Source organism: Antennarius striatus, chromosome 13 (assembly GCF_040054535.1).
Source record: "Antennarius striatus isolate MH-2024 chromosome 13, ASM4005453v1, whole genome shotgun sequence".
Lineage (NCBI taxonomy): Eukaryota > Metazoa > Chordata > Actinopteri > Lophiiformes > Antennariidae > Antennarius > Antennarius striatus.
Window position 1 is genome coordinate 18,681,310 of NC_090788.1, and position 21,490 is coordinate 18,702,799.

General features: G+C 39.2%; 1 protein-coding gene across 1 annotated transcript; it reads left to right on the top strand.

Moving 5' to 3' along the window:
• Positions 1-294: 294 nt before the first annotated feature.
• cfap54 (cilia and flagella associated protein 54) lies at positions 295-21,276 on the top strand. The gene is made up of 57 exons (XM_068330452.1): positions 295-428; positions 896-1,001; positions 1,670-1,819; positions 2,135-2,300; positions 2,459-2,517; positions 2,649-2,792; positions 3,181-3,294; positions 3,697-3,798; positions 4,190-4,376; positions 4,500-4,568; positions 4,695-4,807; positions 4,900-5,014; positions 5,250-5,335; positions 5,466-5,603; positions 5,835-5,982; positions 6,116-6,168; positions 6,343-6,471; positions 6,641-6,875; positions 7,174-7,310; positions 7,561-7,758; positions 7,878-7,970; positions 8,077-8,265; positions 8,507-8,622; positions 8,728-8,875; positions 8,965-9,120; positions 9,239-9,361; positions 9,562-9,654; positions 9,879-9,996; positions 10,688-10,777; positions 10,874-11,000; positions 11,198-11,288; positions 11,513-11,604; positions 11,716-11,913; positions 12,179-12,372; positions 12,444-12,598; positions 12,796-13,005; positions 13,126-13,322; positions 13,547-13,682; positions 13,877-14,006; positions 14,262-14,423; positions 14,511-14,672; positions 14,880-14,967; positions 15,089-15,259; positions 15,361-15,427; positions 15,833-16,018; positions 16,117-16,203; positions 16,291-16,410; positions 16,536-16,583; positions 16,719-16,860; positions 17,073-17,224; positions 17,316-17,470; positions 17,559-17,682; positions 18,342-18,501; positions 18,605-18,762; positions 19,866-20,012; positions 20,103-20,223; positions 20,919-21,276. Exons 1-57 carry the CDS (start codon positions 295-297, stop codon positions 21,080-21,082), a joined length of 7,653 nt encoding a protein of 2,550 aa, XP_068186553.1. The 3' UTR covers positions 21,083-21,276.
• Positions 21,277-21,490: the final 214 nt, after the last annotated feature.

Genomic DNA, 21,490 nt, shown 5'->3' on the forward strand with positions numbered 1-21,490 from the left:
CAGTCTCTGACTGCCTTGTTATGATGTGTATTTATTGTAGACTTTTAACTCTATTTCCTATTTGCTTCATGATAACAAATGAGTGACTGAATGAACGCTTAGGCTCTTTTTGCTGCACCACAGTCATGCCAGTGGGACCTGCAGCCAGTTCAGGCTCTGTCTGTTTAGCGTCGTTACCATGGTGACGAGTTCTGCCTTAGACGCTTTGAAGTCTGGGACACTTTGGTGTTTCCTAGTTAAATAACAGCGATTCCGTTGTGTCAACCGGATTTAATTTCCGTTTGGACCGCAGTAATGGATTTGCCGGCATCACATTATGGGAAACTGGACAAAAGGAATCCGGTGATTTCCGCGCTGGAGCGAGACGTCAAGTCGTTCTCAGTCGTGATGAAGCGAGTCTGTTCCGACAACAGCTCCTATTCTAAAGGGTGAGGAAGAGGAGGACGGATCCTCTGGCTGATGTGCAGAAATATCGTCTCTATCCATTCTTTCCGATTGCAACAATCACAGTAGTCAGTGGAACACCCATCCAAAAAAAAAGATAAAAAAAGATCAGAGTTGGGATGAGATTAGTTTGGATCAGAACTCATGATATTCCATCTCTGCGCACATTTGTAATATTTAAACAAAATAAAAGATTCTGTTATGATGCAAAGTCTGTTTCCAGGGTTTCACTTAATTTTGCATGAAAATCTGAGTAAAACCATGTACATGACAACCTTATCTAATATGTGACACACCCTGGTTGCAATTATATGATAAATTATTAATAAAAATGATTTCCAGTTAAAATGCTTTTTTTTTCTGAATTATTAACTCTCTGATAAATAGTTATAGTTAGTTACACTTTGTACGGTCTCAGAAGTTGTATATTAATTTGAGTTTCATTATTAAGGGTTAAACTCATGGTGGAGCTGTGGATTAAATATGAACATCGCCTTCCGTTGAAGATGTACCAGGAGCGTATGCTGCAGATTGCAGATTTTCTATGTGGGATTAAGGTAAATCAGAGAAGGCCTTCTGTAAAGTAATACAGTATAATCAGTTTGATGGCAGGAGCTCCACTCAGTGCTGCTGTGCAGGATGTTTCACATGCTGCTGTAATCATTTACTGTATGTCATAGTGTGATTATTTGGAGCGGCAGTAGATCAGTCCACTGGGTCTTGGGCTCGGACCCGGAGGGTGGTCAGTTCAAGACCCATGTGGACCAAACAAGTTGCTCATGGTGTGTCCCACGATGGAGCTGCCCACCGCTCTACCTCCAGTCATCTGCATGCCTACTGGCCCTTGTGTCTGTATGTGTCTCTGTGTGTGTGTGTGTGTGTGTGTGTGTGTGTGTGTGTGTGTGTGTGTGTGTGTGTGTGTGTGTGTGTGTGTGTGTGTGTGTGTGTGAGTGCGTGTGCGTGTGTGTTTGTATGGGCTTGTACGATATATATACTAGTGTGATATTAGAGTAGAAAAAAGTAATTTCCCTACGGGGATCAATAAAGGATTTATTTTTATTATTATTAATAAACTGGCTGGTTCCTCCCACACTTACAGCATCCTCTTTGCTCTCCTCACAAATCCTCAGTACATTGTGGAACCTGATCGTGGTAAATTGATCCTGGTGTTCTTTGTATGACTCATGTTTACTGTGCCTTTTTTCCTTTGTTGATTTTTCTGCAGATGTACCAGCTCGCCCTTTGGCAGGGCTACAGTCTCAACCTGCTGTACTTCAGCTCTCTGGACATCACTGAAATCACAGATGTGGACCACTTGATGGCCAGCTTCTTCCCTGAAGGTCTTGATACAGACCTGGATATAATTTCCCTGAAGGTAAATTTTAGAATGTGAGATTGTTTGTTGCTTGTCACATTGAATGAAATTGAATTTTTAAAAATCTTTTTGTTACTTCATTTGTCTTTTTCTTTGTCTTCTCTTTTGTCATTTTTGGTTCTCCAATTTTCTCAAACATTTGGACCAAATGCTCTTTGATGCTGGCGGGTGTGGCAGCAATGTTTCGTGTTGTTGTCATTGTTTTTTTGTCCTGTTGTTTTATATTACTTGGAGAGTTTGTCATGGGGTTAAAAGTCACTGATATTTAGCTGAAACCTAAAGCAAGTGTGTGTGTATGTTTGTGTTTGTGTTTAGGCTCGTGCAATGCATGGATGCGCCTTGTGTATATTTGAGCTGGAGAAACAGAAGAGCATCCTTGGTCAGAGCGGTCTCTGTAAATTGCTGCGTGTGCTGAATTTCATCAGGATCACGATGCAGGCCTTTCAGCAGCATGAGCACCTCTACCGGCAATTATATAACGGTATTTCAAAACACAAATTTCAGAAGGCTTTCAGTAATGACAAATCCTTAATTGCTTCAAGTGAAGTGACAGGATGTGAGGGTAAACTGTGCCATATGTGACGTTCTACTGTAGAACCAGCACCTACTGTGTTTTCTCCTCTCTCATATCTTTTCCAGGCTCACTCCACATCTACACTATCTGTCGCTACCTGATGACAATGAGCTGCAGTGAGCAGGTACTTTGGGAAATTTCAAACATGAATCTATGAATTTTCAGTCTGTGCTTGATAATGAGGCACTGCCAAATGTCGTTGAAACCGATCACTTTCTTCTGTACTTTATTTTGTTCTCTTTATTTTCTGAACAGGCGCTGGAATATCTTCTGTGGTCAAGCATCAGTTTAGAGCTGTCCTTCCCTTTGATGACTGCTCAGCATCTACCGTGGATTGTCACACTCTACTGTGCTGTTTGCCAGTGTTACTATGACAACCAAGCTGCTGCAAAGGCAGAGGTGGGAAAGCACAACTCGAAACCGTCCAGCATTCAGACATCTACAAATACACAATCCCTGTTTGCTCAACAGTCACATATTAGAGTTTAAATACGTACCACCTCATCTTATTCAATATGAAGTTTTCTTTTAGCTGCTGGTTGTTAAAAGAGCTTATCTAGGATTATGTAACAGTCTGCCATAATGTTTATCTATCCACTGTATCAGGATGTTGCATTAAAAAAAGGTAAAGATATATTCCTTATGATTAAGTTTAAGCAAGGAAAATCAGCGTTAAATCAGTGTTACAACAATTCATGTAAGATAAGGTTCTGATTGAATTTATGGATTATTCTGAAACAGCTCTGATCCATTTGTGGGACTGTTGTGTGTCTTCAAATTGTTTCAGGAATTTGCCAAAAGAGCCCTTGACAGAATAAATGAGCTAGCACAGACAGAGGAGCTGAATGACGGTCCAGCCACCAGAGAGACTCAGAGAGCTTACAAAGAAGCCTCTATCAAGGTAGGAGATGCCTCTCATTACTATATAATACAACTGAGATACACCTGAGTTAGTGTGTGTTTTCAAACTTCTCTCGGACACAGTCAAAATCGTAATGACATTAAAAGGATGCAAAGAACACATTGTACATACAAATATAAAATAGTCTGCATGTCTGATCAGGTGAAATATTGCCATAATCCATTTGAAACTTTCATAAAATCACTTGGTCCCAAAGATTAAACTGTTCCATTCAAAAAAACGTCTCACCTGAAACATTTCTCAAGCATGTAAGCCTTTAGATAGCCAATACTGAACGTACAACATAAATACAGACTCCGATTACCTTCGATTTTATTTTGTTTTGTCTTTCTGCTATTGGTATGCTCTTCTTTGCTTTATAACAAGTGTTTTTTGTTCCAGCTGGCTGCCATGATGTTCAAACGTGCAGTGTTTGAGACCCGAAGACATCCCAAACCCCCAATAAGAATCAAAGTCAAAATCACGCTGAAGGACATACCCAGTGTAATAAGATTCATTTTACTGCAATACCGTCTATATTGACTATTAAATCTCATCCAATTCAATCATTTTGACATCGACATAGACATGCTAAGTTATCCAAAAGTACTGAATTAACTGTTGAGTAATTGTTAATGTGCTGTTACCTTATTTTTTTGTTCTTATTTTCTGGACTTACACTGTATTTTTCTTTAAAAAAAAATAATTTTAATGGTTTTTGTATGATAAATGTACATATTACAACCTCCATTAAAGAGCAAGCTCAGAATAGTCCAGCAGATTCCTGATGATCATGCCATCATTAGAACTGGCAGGCTATTTGCTTAGATGTTCAACTAATTGGGGAAATTGCACTTTTGACATCATCTTATTCCTGCTTGTGTGTCTTCTATAGGGGCCTTGGCCTCGTACGAAAACAGAGCGCATGCTAATGAGCCTGTTTGACAACAGCGCTGCTCAGTTCTTAGGCATTTTGGAAGCACTTTCAGAGAGCAGCAGTCGCCCACTGGAGACACGGTTGCCAGATGAGTTGCAGGAGGTGATCATTGAACTTCTGTCTGCTGGCATCAGTATATTATCTGGTCAGTACACCTATGCAGTACAGTGAGTCAGTCTGCAGTACAAACACAGATATGCTGCAAAAAGCTGAATGATGTTCTTTATGTGTTCAATAATATGCTGGTTTGTTCTTGTGTTTAAAGGAGGCACAACTACGACTGAGTCTCTTAGAGCGCTGACACAAACATCCACTCTATTGGATTCAGCTCTTGAAGGTTAGTCGTTTTTTTGGTCTTTTTTTCCCCCCATTTTACCTTCATCATATTGAAAATTTTCTTGTATTTGTTTTTTGCACAGATTTGTCAATATGTATGATGTAATTTAATGTCTTGTCTTACTAGGCGAAAACAAAGTACCCATCACATCTGCCATAAGGTTCATTAAGCTCTTGTTTCAGTACAAACAGCCAAATACCTTTGCTAAATTCACCAGGGAAATGTTTCATGTTTTGTCTGTGAGTATCATTCAATCACAGTTGTGTCAGTGTTCAGTGTGGAATGGGTCTCAGAAGGATCTTGAGGGTCTCTTTGTGTGTCTCTGTGTCAGGGCTTGGAAGGCCATTCATTTAGGAGGGCAGAAAAGGAGCTTGCATTATTTGACAGTTTCAACAGTCTGCTGTGTTCCCAGCAGAGCCATGCTAAAGAGGACAACATGACTGATGGTAGCAACACAGAAATTTTACTCTTGCTTGACGCTTTGTTGAAGACCCTCGGTCTTCATCACAGAACCCCTGGTCTCCATCACACTGCTTGGCCATGCTGCTGCCAGATAGGAGACTCTTAATGAACTTGTTCTTATTTAATCTTTGCCAATAAAATTTAATTTTCATAACTTAGTGTTTATTTCTTATTGATATAGTATCTAATGTGCAAAACATGTTGTTGTTTTTTTAACAGACCAATACAAGTCTTCATTCTCAGCGAGTGATGAGTTCATTAACTTGGTAGAAACGTTGCACAAGTCCGTTTGTTGCTCTGCTCCTGTAAGTTTAACCTGATGAGTGTGTTTGTGCTGGAGGATTCAGATGATTCAGATTAAAGTTTAAGAAAGATGTTTTTTTGTGTGTGTATGTGTATGTGTTTGTGTTTGTGTTTGTGTGTGTGCTTGCGTAGGAGGAGCAGCCTGATGGGGATCTGGTTTGTGATGTTGTTTCATTTCTGTGGGGTAAATTAAAGGCTTGCATGCCGAGGGATCATCTGCAGCACCTAAACTTTAAACACTACCTCAAGAAGGTAGATAATTCAGGCAAGGTAGGTTTTTGAAAGTTTTGCATTACAGAAATGTTTGACTGTTTCTAATTGTTGTCAAATGTAAATCCGGTAGTTGTATATATTCCACAGTGGGACTGTTGGAGTTTCAGACTAATTCAACTACAAGTTTAATTCTAATAAGAAGAAATGTCAAGCACATATATTTCTTGAATTTTTACTGTTGTCTGTTGTTATTGTCGTTATTGTGTGTTGTTTCTGAACTTGTTGCAGTGGATTTGGAGTCTGTCTATGCTATGTGAGGTGGCATTTTCTTGTAACTTGGCCAACGTTGACTGCATCATGACAGCAGAGATGTCCCACACATTGGCTATCCTACTTGAAAGTGCAGCTGAACACAGTCAACAAACACAAAGTCCAGGTGAGAAGCTTGTTTACCTGTTTTTAGAGGAAAGCTGGCACTACTGCATATATTTTTTGATCTGGTTTTATATAAGATCACTGCTGTTGTCTCCAAAATAAAGCATTTCAATCTCATGTCTTATGGCTGACAGCTGAAGGAGCAGATACTGATGACGTGAAGTCAAGTTGTTTCTCTGTCCTTCAGGTGAATGGATATTATTCTATTCATTGCATCAAATGCTAGTTTTGTATACTGCAAAGCAAAAGAGAAAAATGGAAAATAGAAAATATAGCACACATAGAACCAATTTACACTTCTGTTAACTTGCGTAATTGTTGCTTTCTATAACTTGCTGTGTGTATTTGGGTGTGCTCACAGTGCTCCCCTTCAGTCCTGTGCCAGAAGGCATGTGAAGTGGCTGATAAAGGTCGTGAGGCTCTGTCTCAGGTTGTAGCTGCACTGCCACCCCCAGATAGCTCAGCAATCACTGATGCTGCCTTCATGCAGGTAGGAAGTGAACCCATACAACACCAACATGAAAGACGCTGAGTGGTTGAGCGTTACGTCTTCATTCTTAACTATTATAAAAAGGGAATATGTTCAAAACAGGTGATACAGAATAGCGTATTTAGAAAACTTGATTCCACTGAAATTGATTTTCCTCTTGTTGTGATAGAAATTAAACCTCCTTCCTCCATCGACTCCCTCTACGACCTCACCAGAACAGGAAATTGGAGAGCATAAGTTGAGCAAAATGGAAAAAGAAGAAGTGGAAACTAAAGCAACATCATATAAGAAGACTCCTTCCTACAATCAGTCCACACCGGTGTCCCAGCTGGCCATAGACCTTCACTTTGAGCTGGACATCATCTACCACAGGGCCTCCCTCAGATTACTGTGGTTCAATGCAGGTTAGACACACTGCCTTCCCGACCTACTCACTCACTCACTCAGGGGGGGATTTTTTAATCATTGATGTAGTTTTTTGCTTGTGTTGAGATTCTGTTCAAATAATTAACATCTCCTGATGACACCCTTGCTGATGAACAAACAGAAATTTTAATGATGGCCAAAATAATTTTGATTAATTACTGTGACTGTTTCAATAGAATCTAACTTTATTAATCCCGTCTGCCAGTAACTCCTGCTTAATTGTTGACACACAATAGTGGATTTAAATATGGTTAAAACAGTGTTGTATGTTTCTAGTCACAGAGTCTGAACTGTTGGGCCGAATCAAGAAGAACAAGGTGTCCAAAGCTCTTTTCCTGACCCAGAAAGCCTTGCTGGTATTCAACAACACAGAAGCAAACAACAGCAACAATCATGTCAAAAGTCTGCTAGAGGTAACGCACGCCTCCCTCTGACATGTTTTCACAGACCCACAGTACTGTGAATATTTAACCATAAATATGTATGTGTATTGCATATTTATGTGCAACACCTGCAAAAATATGCTTACATTTATTTAATGACTTAAATAGAATATTATGTTACATACAATGTATATTGTACACAGAGCCAATAAGACTGTTATCGTGTGAATGCACTTTTGTTTCTGACTGTACACTGAATGACATCCCGTACTTTTGCCAGGAGGCCATCAGTCTGATAGAGAAAGCCGCAGTAGAGGAGAGAAAACTTTTCATCTCGTCCACCCTTAAGACCCCAGCTGAAAGAAAAGACAGACGGATAAGGGAGGACGAAGACAACCCTCCGCCTGCCCCCATTCTAATTTCATGCACTGACCACTCCTTTACTCTTGCCCCAGCACCTTATAACTTAGAGGGAAAAGTGAGAATTGCTTATAATAATCAATCCATTTATTCATCTAACAAGAACCAAATAAATAAATCAAGCTTCCATTATTTATTTTTTTCTTTAACGTTACATTTTTTAATTGTTTTTAACAGGTGCGCTGGTACCAGCTCTGTGGCCGCGAAGCTGAGGGTATTAACCAGACAGTCCGCCTTGGAGACTGCAGCCTGCCAGGAACGGGAAATTTGGTACAATTTATTTTCTTTATGGAACCGCCTCAGGCTTATTCTGACCCTTATAACAATTTTATTTGATGTGGGGCATGATTTAAGACTAGATTTCTTTGGTCTGCAGGTACCAGTTGTATCTGGTGAGTGTTTGCTGAGAGTGGACGGGCTAAAGCCAAACAGGAAGTACGTGTTTGCTGTAGCAGCTTACAACAGCCAGGGCAAACTACTGGGCAACGCCATTGGAGGAACAACATTCCCACTGCTTGCATCTATGCCGATACAACTTCTCTCAGCATGGGCTCACCTGGCACAGGTACATTGTGCATTATCAAAAACTAGTTCCATGTAGATGTATGGTATTAATGTATCACTTAACTGCACAGTTCCTTGGTTCAAACCATCTTTGAATGACCGTTTTTGTGTAAGGAGTAAGTTGTAGACTAAATAATACTAAACCACAGCTGTTGTTCATTGGATTTCAAATCTACGCAAGCTGATGTTCATAAAGCAGAAGAAACAGCAGGATTATAGATATAACTTGTTCCCTTCTCCAGGTGGCATTTCAAACAATACAGTATACTATAGCAAAGACAGCTTGCAGGGAACTCTGGAGCCACTACACCTGCTCCGACCCCACGTCCAGTACACAGGATAGACTTGCTACCACAAGGTGAGGAGGAAAACATAGTCCCACAGTTTAAATTAAGGAGTTTATCTTTCTTTACATTTGTTAATCTCCTTTTTTCCCCCTTTATCCTCTTTGACAACACTGAAGGCTCTCTGTTCAGACCCTACAACACTCCTCTCCTCACCTGTGTCAGTTGTTCCTCACTTCCATCTTCATTGAGACAGAGATTAATATCCAACAGGGATCGCTCTACTGGGACTCATTCAGTCACAAAGGACCATTTATCTGGGATCAGGTAGAAAAATGTTTTGAGAGAAAATCATATACAGAGACTTTTATATGGGCAAGTAAGGCATTAATATACATGAATATGTTCATATTCAGGAAGCCAGACTGGCAGAGTGTGAGCGAATGCTGGTAGCCATGGACCTGGCGATGTGGATGAACGAGGGTAGCGCTGCTGTGCAAGTTGCAGTTAATATTTATGGCCTCTTGGTACCTCTAATTTTCCATCAGATTGCTAGTGACCCTGTGATCCAGGTACGCAAAATCGCTCTCACCTTTGCTGAATGAGGTTTCATAATACAAAATAATAATAAATATAAAAATAGATATAAATAATTCATGTTTATTATTCTGTCTGTGCTGTGATGTTCAGGTGCTGAAAAAATGCTTGATAGTTTTTGAGGAGAACTCAAATCTGCTCATACAAAAGTGGACTGGAAGCACCTCAGAGTCACTCATGCATGTGATAGCCTGCATCACTTACTACCTGTGTAAGGTAAGCCTGCGTATGTATATGTGCATATTATACGCCTGCATGTGGTGCAGGTTTTTACTGCTACTACTGCACGGTTCACCTTTTACATATTCAGCGTTGACACACTCATCTTCAGTGATATACAGCTTCCCGATATCTCAAATGAAAACAAGCGTTTATCTTGTTTGATTAATTTCTCTTCTACGGTTCTCCACAACCAGTCGTTACGTGCTCTCAGAGAATATCACATGGCTTCTGTAATGATGGACTGTGGACGGAATCTCCTCCAAGAGGTCTATGATGGGCAGCTGCAGGTCAGGACGCTGGTCAATGAGTTTGCACATGTAAAGAGCATGAGACATTTTGTAGATCACGAAATTCAAATGAATTGTAAATATATTTGATTTGTTTTAAAGTATATTTAAAACAAATCAAATATATTTGTTTTGTTTTTGAAAATTTTTCAATATGTAACAGCGGAAAAACATTTTGCATGTGTGTCTGTGTTTGTGTGTCTGTGTTTGTGTATGTGTTATAGTCTAAAAAAGATCACACTACAGCCAACAGCGGATATCAGATAAGTTGTCAGCTGAAGACGCTGCAGTTGAAGAACAATAATATACTCAGATATGATGCTGCGTGTACTGCAGACAAAGGTAATGGTAGTAAAGTCGTTTTGGTAGCAGTTTTAGTTTTTCACATTGATCTGTGTCATTCGGACACCTTAGGATTTGTTATCAGAGGAACTTGGCTGAGCTCAACAATAATCCAGCTTTTAATTAAGTCAAAATTTTTTTTTTTTTTCGGATTCAAGTTTTCACCAGGGTGGGAAATGGAAGGAGAAAATTGGATTCTTTGTGCTTCAAATCAATAGTTTGTCAACTGTTATAGCATGATGTTGTGGACCGAGATCAAATCGAGGTCATAGGACTTCTTACTCTCAGGAGCCTGTGACACTCTTCCTCATTGAGAGGCTTTACTAGGAGGTTGAGTTTTTGTTAGCATTTTTATTTCCATGTACGTATTATTTTATTTAATGGTTTTCCCAATCTGTGAGCCCTGAGATTTGTGTTTGATTTTTTTAAGAGGAAATGTAATAAAGAACATCCTTTATAATATACTTTTAAATGCATTCCCTGATGATAAACTTTCAATTCTCACTCACCAAATATATAAATGGCATATTAGACATCTTTCACATTTTTGAATTATGTCTTTACAAGCCTCTCAGCTGTGCTGTGGACAATTACCAAATTGTCAAGTATGACAGATGACACTAGATTAACAATACACTGATGCATTTTTTTCCAAAGTTACACATTCTCAGTCTTCTTCCGTCTTCTGTAGAACTTTCACAACCACTGGCTGACGCCGATGATTCCACCATATTCTATGATCTGATTTCAAACAAGACATTAAAAGACACCTATGAAGATGGTAGGTGGCACATTCTTACATACTTATATACATTCAGTTTTTATTGAATAGCTAACCTATTCATTCATTTTACATATCGCTGTGGTTTCTTCATAGTGATGAAACTCAGACAGGAGGCATATTTTACTGAACTTGCGGCGCTGCTTCTCCAGAGGACCATGGAGGAAGGACACCCAGACCTTGTGTTAAAATGGGGCCAAAGCATATTTGAATGTCTTTGCAAGTATGACTTAATTAATAAAATAAAGATGTCAACTTCAGTTTTACAGTCAGTACATACTTCCATATTGAGATTAGTATTTTTTCAAATGATACAAATCCTTGACTTACCTGTGGGTGATGCAGCATTTTATGGACTATAAATATTTTGTGTGTACTGATGAAGACTTAACAATATGTGAATTGCCCTCTCTTCATCAGGCTTGGTGAATCAAATGCTAAAGGTTTAGATGGAGAGAGACAGAGTAAAAGAAGGGGTGTTCAAACTCCCAGTCAACCTGAACCACCACAGGTAAAAAAAATAAAATAAAATATGCACATTGATGTGTAAATTGCAATTAGATGTTTGTACTCATGGAACAACTATCTTAAGTATGTTTTACAAGCAAATCTAGCTTGAATTAAAGCAGGTAAAACAGTGAAAATAGTAACTTATTATGAATTGATGATTATAGTTTTCAGAAATATATTGTTCTTAATAGCTTCCTGATAATTAATGTCATGTTTTGTCATTAGCGGAATGAGAAACATCCTTCTCACATTGATACAAGAAAGAAACCTAGGAAGAACATATCACACAACAGGTTTCAAAAACCTAAAACTAAGAGGTATGGTATGTGTTTGTGTGCCAAATTCAAGTGATTTCTCCTCTATATTGAGGATGTGTGTCTGAGTTTGTGTGACCGAACCCTATGCACTGGACTTTTCTCTGTTTGTAGTCAGAAGCAGGCTGTGAAGACCCTGATAAAAAAGATGTCGGCTGTAAGGCAACGCTACAAGAAGCGGATTCAGCTGAGGAACATGTGCTGTGAGGAGAGAGTATGGAGGTCTCAGCTCAACTACACCATGGCTCACGCCCATTTAGCACTGCTTTACCAGAACATCGATCAGACGCATGGAGGAACCCTGCAGCACAGGTCCTCACACTTTAATTAATCTGTTGTTGTTTTTTCTGGAAACTACCGATTAATTATTTATTTACATTAAATTGCCTAAGATGTTGCAATGATATTTAAACACTTTTACCCACATCTGAGCAGTATTGCATAATTTTGGTTAGACTTTGTGTTACTCTTTACCAGATATTCTATTTGTTGTGTGTTTGTTGAACTGCTGTGATTGGTGTTATAAAACAGAAATCAAATGAATATATTATTAATGACTGAATGTCTTTTAATTCAGGTACAGCCAATTTGACCCCCTGTGTTTCTCTCTGGCATCCTCTGGTATCATGATCCAGAGGGACTCACAGCCACAACCACCATCTAAATATGAGGTCGCAGAGAGAACCTCCTCTCCTTCCCATCTTAAGGACTATCTGGATGCAGACAACGATGGGAGCAAAAAAGGCAGTCTGGGAAATGGCAAATACATAAGTAAGTAAATAAGAAAAAATTAGTTGAAAAGCTATTACATGATCACTTCACTCTACTTTTTTTTGTTCCAGCAGATAGTGTCAGCAGCTCTGTCACAGAGGAGAGTTATGAGGAGGAAGAGGAACGCTCTCAAACTGAACAAGAACATGTTGACATGCAGGGAGACACTAGTGACGTGATGCTGGAGTCACTTCACACAGCAGCTTTACACCTCCGCAGAGCCATGGTACTGAACACACAGACATGGACTGACATAACGTAGAAAGGTGGAAGTTATTCCATTTCAGCACATTGTATAAATCCTTTCGTTGTTTAGTCTATTTTGAATTAAAACCAAAACATTTTTCACACTTTTCTTCTGTTCTTTTCTTCCTTTTTGAGTTCTATATTGAATTCTTTAATATATAAATGGCTTTATTCCAGGTTTTGGCCCATCGTGGCAGCCACTGGACCCTTCTGCAGGCTGTGTGTCAGACTGTGTGGGATCAGAGCTGCAGACTGGATTGTCTCCTCCAGCAAGCTGCTCAGCTGAACCCTCCCTGTCCCATCACACCAGAGCAGCTGCTCAACACCACCACCTCACTGCTGGTGGTGGCCACTGACCTGCTCATGGACATGCTGAACAGACTAGGGGTAACTGTCAGATGAAGCAAACATGTATTATCATAGCTGTATCACAGTTGTGAGTCATCTGAGTAAAAATAAGGACTGATGACACGATTGACCTTCATGTTTCATCTTTGTTCCTTCTAGTTCTGGAGTTTATATGACATTGACTTGACGGAAGAAGCTCTGGAGTCCAGTCTCCACTTCTCAGGGCCGCTGGATGGCATCCACATTGACCTGCGTTGGGTTCGTACCATGGTGTTGCACACCCTGGAGTGCCTCCATGACAGTGGAAAATGGGAAACCCTTGCCCACTTTGCCTTACTTTTCAACTCATATACAAGGTGAATAAGACTTTCTGAAACAATGCTATATTTCAACTATAAAATCATAAATGCAGGTAGGAATACAAGAATATATTTTATCAATTTCACACATAAAGACATGTAGGCCAGCATTTTTAGAAAGCCTCATCTTTGTCGCTCCTGGAACAATAGTCATTATCAGAGTTTCCATCTTGTCTAGGCTGTAACACTGGAAAGTTTCTGTATCTGAATTTCTAACCCAGGGAACGTTATGCCTGGATCATAACTCCTCTACTAGTCCATGCCCAGAAGAAGCTGATTGGGAGGATTAATTCCTTTGGAGGACCTGCAGTCCCACAACCCCACCAAGTCAAGACACAGAAAACCGCTGGCATAGAGGTAGTTTGAACCTACATACTGAAACATGTTCAAGTGTTCCATGGAAATCCAAACCAAAATAACATTACATAAGACAAAGAAATGCTGTGATTATCTGATTAGTTCATTTTTACGATTTGGTTTGAGTGCACGTATGCATTGAATGTACCGAATGGCATTCGTTTATATGCAGTGCAATATTTTCTGCATTTCAGTTCAGCTGCAGGAGCTATGCAGGCTCCCAGCTGCTCAGTGCATGGACCCCTCACTCACTGCAGCAACTACCCATCTGCAAAAACTCAACACACAGAAACCCCACTCTTCAGGACACAGCTGATCTCAAAGGTCTGAACAGCTAAGTCTATTTCCATTCATGCCCAAATATATTTTAATGAAACAAATAAAAATTACAAAAACTAATTGATTGTAAACTTTGAAATCTGCACTACTGTTGAAATTATACAAATATGAAGGAACAGGAAACAATTGAGATAATAAGATTTAAACTGCAATTTTAGCAATAAGATTTAGCAATAAAAGTGGAAATTTTGCACGTGCATGTAGTATGTTTTCATGCCCACTATATATTCTGTGTCTCAGCTGCAGAGATACAGCTGTCCATGTCCCTTGTTTGCGTTCCTCTGGATGTAGAAGACACACTAAGCTGTTACCGTCAAGCTCTGGAGAAAAGACCACGTTGTCTTCAGGTCCTCCAGCAAAGCCGTTCGCTACTTCTGCTGCTTCTGGCATTCAAACAGCCCTGTGAGTTCAATGCTGACTGAATTGCTCTCAACAGTCTCTCAAGAGTTTCATTTACTCATTATTTTCTCTGCTTGTGTCTCTCTCTAGGCTTTCCAAATGAGATGCAAAGCAGAATCTCCAGCCGTTCTGCGAGCCTGGTTGATTTCAGTCCCACAGACGAGGACTACAGTACTTTAAGTACCATCTACAGCATCCCGATCAGTGCTGATCACATGCCAACAGTCACAGCAGCATACTGCAACTCCATCAGTAAGACTACATTAAAATACCCGACATGTCTTTATTTGTAATAAAAAACTGAAGCATCTGCCAATGTTTTCTGCGTTTGGAGAACTCCAGCAAACTGAATGACAGGATATTTGTTTGACATGTATTTATAAGGTTTATTGTGTAGTATAAAGACGCTGCTCCATAGATATTATTCTTCTTTCCCATGTCCATCCAACTTTTCTTCAGAATACCTCCAGGCCAGTGGACATGATTCCCTTAGAGTTCTGGCACTGCACGAAATGGGAAACCTCCAATTTTACAATCAGAACCCACGGTCAGACTCTGCAACTTTTTTTTGGATACAACTTTAAAATCATATAGTAAAACTTTGTAAATTGAACTTCTCATTTTTCTTTACATTCTTCAATCAATTAAATGAATGTGTTTATCTCTAGGGCAGCAAACTCATCCTGGAGCAAAGCTGTAGATTTGGCCTTACAGACCACTGGCACTGTGGACAAATGGGATGGTGTGTCCTTTGGGGGTGGCACCCTGCAACAAACTGTGCAGCGCGCTGGGATTTGGGGGTGTCTAAACGCCGCTGCGCTCACTGCCAAGATCGCACAGTACAATTCAAAGACATTTGCAATTTATTAGATGTGTTTTCTTTTTTCTCTGTTGCGTAGTCACACCCACCTGTCTCTCTGGGATGTGTTTTGATCCACAGTTTTATCTTAACTTCTGATACAAGCCAGAGGACAAACTGTTGTCTTCTTTCTGCTCATCTCTTTAAGGTAAATCTTTATCTCTCTGCTCATTATTATGGTTTGCCTGTCAGGAGGTAAAGTCGTCACACACTAATAATAATAATCTATGCGGTTTAATTCCTGTTTAACTCAGCATGTACATCAAACGTCTGTGGTCTTTGATGGCTCTTCTTTTAGTGGGTGTGTAAATGTTTGTCATCCTAAATGGTCAAGTGGAACCCTGCATGGTAACCTTCGTAAATGAAAGTGTGTGAAAGGGTGAATGCTGTCTCGTAAAGCGTGCTCGTCTCCCATTTTCATGGATGCGACAGAGTGTTTTCCTCTCTAATGATTAAATATTGTGATTTTTTTTTTCTGTGTGTGTGTGTGCGTGCGTGTGTGTGTGTGTGTGTGTGTGTGTGTGTGTGTGTGTGTGTGTGTGTGTGTGTCTAGTGTGTCCTCTGTTGCTCTCTGGCTCACCCCCAAGATGACTTACGGTACGTTTGTCACGACATCGGAGAAGAGCTGCTCCCTGGAGTCGACCTTCTCTCTGATCCACACAGACTTCACCTCGGCACCACTGTGACCAGTTTACACTTCACCTCCCAGTGGCTTTTCACCACAGGCTATTATATCAAGGTATGCACATAACACTGCCTAAGATGCTCATTTTAAATTGCAATTTAAAATAAGTGATTTGGTGCAAATTGTGTTTATTATTTTATTATATATTTCAGTTATTTCCCATACTGGCCCTGTATCTCCATTTTGTGGGAACTGTGTGTAGAGATCTACAACGTGCTGTTGAGGGTAAAATAATCAAGGTCAGCAATATTTTACAGCGATTGTGCAGTAAAAATAAAGACTGTACTTCACACAGAGTACTTATTCTGGGTCTGTGTGTCCTGCAGATACGTGCCCTCACTGAACTGTGTCTGTTTACTGAAGCTGTCAAGGAGTTAAGTCTCCTCCTACACGGAACAGGAGTCCCTCTGCCTTATGGACACAGCATCAGCAAAGACAATGCCCAAGTATGATCACATGCGTTCGTACCTCTAAGCTCATGCTACCATGCTGCCTCTCCTCTGTACTGTATGCTGTTTCTCTATTTTTCCCATCATTTTAACGTTTGTCATAATCTGTGTGTATTGTTCAGTCCTTGAAGACTTTCCAGAGCGACAAGTCTCTCCTGGACAATGTAGAGGTAAGTTCCTTTTTCAGAGTTCTCTGGATTTCTTTCTTTTTAATATTTTTTCCCCACAATGATTCTAGCCAAACTTGCTTACTATATATTGTAGTTCTTTGCAGTCTAATCACTAATCTAACACTTGTTGTTTAGGTTTTGGAAAACCTTTTGAACTGTGACTTTGCTCCTGGGGTCCAATTGCTGTATGGGCCCACACTGTGTTATCGGATCAACCTGGCTCGTATTCAGCTGGTATTGGCTCTCAGTGACACCATCCAGGGCCATCCTGTTTCAGGTCTGTAAGAAAGAACACTTTCCTGGTTCTCTAGGGTCAGTTTAGCTCTGCTTAACTTCCTCATGTCATTGTGTTTATTTTCATCGCACACTAGTGTACACATTCCTAAATGCTGTAAAAAAGAAAGAAAAAAGAAGAAGCTAGTTTTGTTTCATACCATTAAGAATTGGTGTCAGTCAAATAGCTCTTTCATGCATGTGCGTGTCCTCCAGATTCTGAAGGAGAATCTTCTGCCAGAATTGCAAATTCTTCTGAGAATTTTGAGGAGGACAAACAGGACAATGGAGCATCCTGTCTAAACACAGAAAAGCCAAAAGTGCTGAGTTTTGCCACAGAGGACAACCTCAGTCTGGAAAGGCTGAAGGTGAGACTCTTTCTGTCAATCCTCAACCGTTACTGTATTTACTATGAAAGAACTGTTTTTTTACTTAGCGTGTGTGTCTCCTCTGTTGTAGGTTCTTCTACTCAAAGCAGCACACTCATTATTACATTCCACTTCACAACAGTTCACATCTCAGTCATGTGGTCAAATAGAGAATGTGGAACTGACAATAGAGTCAAATCTACTGAAGGCCAAGTTGTACCTGCAACAGGGTCATGTTGCACACAGGTAGTATGACCTTATGTGTGTGTAGAATTCGATGACGTTCTTATCTTTGTTTTTCTGATTATCTTTACTATTTTTTCACCTCCATCAGTTTAAAGGAAGCAGTTTCTTCCTTGTTGCTGCTGCAGACATCTCCTGTTATTGAGAAACAATCCAAAAGTGACTCTCAGAAACCCATGTCTGAGCCAGCACATGCCTGGAATACAGATGAACAGGTACTTTGTTTCTGTAAATTAACTGAAGAATTAAATAAGATGCTTTTTAAACAAAATCCAGGCACTTAAAAATCCGTGTTAATCTGTAAAATCTGTAGTATGTTTTCAGCTATACACAATAACAATAATATAACACAGGTAAATTGTTAATACGTTCACACAATTGCATTTATGTTATTTACTTGAATTTTATCTTTGAAATTATCTTTTAATATCATGTGCATAGTGTTTATCCAGACAGCCATCATTAACGCTGAGAAGGAACATGACTGGTAGTTGTAAACATTCGAACTTCATGACATCGTTCCATAAGAGGGTCATCAAGAAATAAAAATAGGTCCTTCTATTTCATGTCTCTATGAATTTAATTGTTGCAGACTTTATTTTAGAAGCTGCACTCTAATTTAAACTAATTTTGTGATGAGTCTTGGTTTTCATTTTTAGTAGTGTTTAAAGTAAATTGTGTTTTGTTTCAGTGTGAAAACAATGAAAACTGATAATCGGTTTGATATACATTGACTTCTGTTTTCTTGAAAAACTGGACTCAGTGTTGAGCAGAGTGCTTCCAAATGTGCAATAAACCATCAACTATGCATTTAAAGTCACTGCAGCAGCAAAAGGGTGATTTGTGTTTTGTGTGTGTTTTATACTGTCTAAAGGGGACTGAAGGCTGTAGCATGTCAGAACCGCTCCAGGGAGACTGCTCCACAGAGGTTGAAGCCAGCGAGCGACTTGGAGTTGTTTTGTGGCTGCGTTGCCGTCTGGCTTTGGTCCATAGCCTGGTTGCACACGTCCCGAACAAAAGTAGCCTCTTCACAGGTCCATATATGTGTCCTACTAATTTTCTTCTTTTAACAGCTAATACTGTTCACGGAGTAACGAAAGAATTGTCCGTGTGTGTGTGTGTGTGTGTGTGTTTTAGGTATGAACATTAATAAGGAGGCAGCTCGGTTGATAAAAGAGGGACTGGATGAATGCTCCCTGTGGGGGGACCTTGATGTTCGAGCTCTTCTGATGTTTGAAGGAGCAGAACTAGCAGCACAGAGAGGGAAAAGTGATGCCAGCATGGCAATGCTTCAGGTACCCACACACACAGGACGTTTGTTGCTTTTGTATTTTACAGAATAGGAGGTTATTCTGCAAAGGAAGGGAAAGAGAAAAAAGAACAAGAATTAACAAGGCATTTGCCTTATTCTGGCTATATTTAAATTTTATACAAAATAATACATTTTTAAAAAGCAATGTATTATAATTTTGATTCCAAATCTCACAAGAAGCCTGTTCTTTAAAGCAATTTCAACATACCAAAAATATCTGCTCATCATCTGGTGTCACCAAGCAGTTATATGATGTAACTCAACAACAAGCAGCAACCCAGAGTTTCCCAGTCTTATAATGAGCTCACTCTGACACAGGGTGATGTTTTAATTAACTTAATTAAAATTTTTATTTCCATTATTTCACTGCTAGAGTTAAAATTGTTGAAGCAACACTTTGTGACTTTCAAAGTAAATGCGGTGGAACACTAAATCAAAGCTCTAATATTTGACAACCTTAGACATGATTTAAGAAACAACAGCATTTTTAAAGTGCTGTTTTAAATGGTTAAACCAGTGCATATTATATAATGTTCATACAATGAAGTCGCTATAAAATGATTCACATTTTATAGCGACTTAAATAATGCTTTTATTTTACTGACTAAAAGTACCAACACTGACTACAGATTGCAAACATTTGTCTGGTATCCAACTTCCAATGGAAAGTGTAGTTTGTTTTTCTTCTTCTTCCTTTACAAAGAGCTTGGAATATGTTTAAATTTATACACATTACCTATTTCACCATCCGACACATTTGCTTTGTATTTGTCCGCAATGTCATTAACTGTTTTTACCTCCACGTTTTTGAGATGTCAAATAATCATTTACAACCTAGGCTTGAAACCCTGTATGTTAAAAACAGCAGACATTTTTTGTTCCTCTTATTTTTCATATCTAACATTTGAAATTTAATGGAAACTTGTTTTGCTTTCATTAATAGACAGTTTTCAAGAAACTATTTGAATTTCTCTTTACTGTTCCTTTTACCTACAAATGTTTCCTGAGCATCTACTACAAAATAATGACATGGTTGAACACAAAATTATTAATCACAGTGTGTTTCCTGTCTTTGCTTGTTATTAGGAATCCATTAGCCTGCTTTCAGGACGGAAATGCATGTCACCAGGTTCCACTTTGACTCTGGCACGAGCCACTTTGCTGCTTAGCAACCTGCGAGGAGAACAGAGCATCACACTTTTGAAATTGACACAGAAAGTACTTCAAAATATGGTAAACAAATATATGCCGCCAGTCAGTTTTCAAAATGTATGGAACCTTTTTATAAACTGATATTTGGTGCTCTTCCTCTTTTCTTTGCAGGTTGGTGTTTTTGGTCAGAGGCTGGTGCTTGACGATGGAAATTTGAATTTCTCTCCTCCTGGAATCAGTAACATCTATCTCCCATCCCTCAGCTTACTGGAGCGGGTCACTTTGCAAATTGGTAATTTGGTAAAAATTAGTAAACAATAGCTTTTGCTATTTTTGTGGTTGCAAAAGTAATAGCTTACAGCCACAGTAGCAGCCCTCTGAAGCTGTTCTTACAGATAAAATAAAACTTATTCACCCCAGTGTGCTTTTTGTAAAATATACTACTGTATTCATAAGTTGACTTTTTGTTGGCAAAATGAACAAGGATGTTAGGGTTCATTTTGATAAAGATGTCAATGGCTTGAATGACAATCCATCCAGTGGTTGTTCAAATATTTAATGTTGGACTAAAAGTCCTGAAGAAATCTCCAAACACAGTAGAATCAACACACATACTGAGTCACATGGTCTCTCCAAGAGATTCTATCAAAAATATAGAACATGGACTCCAGCTATCTAATTCAAATAATGAATTATTCCCATTGCAAATATACATGCGTCATATCCAACTTTCTGGTTTCATTTTGCATTAAAAAAAAGAAAGATGTCCAATTTCATAACGTGGAGGAAAGTGAAAACTAGCACATATTCATAGCTACTATAAGTAGATGGATTAAATTGAATTTTTGTCAATTCTATTTGACATTGATCAGTTTTAATAATAGTTGTCCATTAATTCTCTATCACTTTTCTCTTTTGTCAGAAAAGTTGCTTCTAATCTATGAATAAATTAACCCATGTGCTTCAATTTTTGAATTTATTCCACAGGTCACATCCAGGATCTCAGTGCTGAGAGGCCCGTCTCCATCAAGTCATCACAGCCCCCATCTAAGCAATGTTCACAACTGTCAACCCCGACTGAGATAGAAGTTGATGCAGTGGTTCCATCCCTTAGTGACCTCAATGCCACCAGTCCTGACTTAAGTACATAACCATAACAGAGTGACATTCATTAAGGGATGCACTGCTGTTCGACAGTCCTGTCTGTTTTTGACTTTAGAAACACAGCTGGCTGTTCAAGTAGCTGTAGAGCAACTTGCTCAGTCTGTTTCTGTTCCTGGAGGGTCTATGTTTAAGAGAGCAACAATATACTCCAACTGGGTGTAATGACATGTTATGAAATAAATTTGCTATTTAAGAAATATAAAGTGATGAAGCACTTCATTTGTTAACAAGCTATTAGAGTGGCTTTAATATGCGGGGGGCATTACAGAGGCTAAAGTGGACTAGAATGGTCTAGAGCAGTGACCATAGGATAGGCAAGGAAATAATTCCTGTTGTCAAACATGAAGCATGTAATATTCTCTGTGCTACATTTCCATTTGTTTTTAACTAGCAAC

Coding starts and splice junctions, on each gene's coding strand:
- cfap54 (XM_068330452.1), top strand. CDS start 295: ATGGATTTGCCGGCATCACATTATGGGAAACTGGACAAAAGGAATCCG. Junction 3,799..4,189: donor CGCTGAAGGACATACCCAGT/GTAATAAGATTC, acceptor TGTCTTCTATAG/GGGCCTTGGCCTCGTACGAA. Junction 8,266..8,506: donor CATGGGCTCACCTGGCACAG/GTACATTGTGCA, acceptor TCCCTTCTCCAG/GTGGCATTTCAAACAATACA.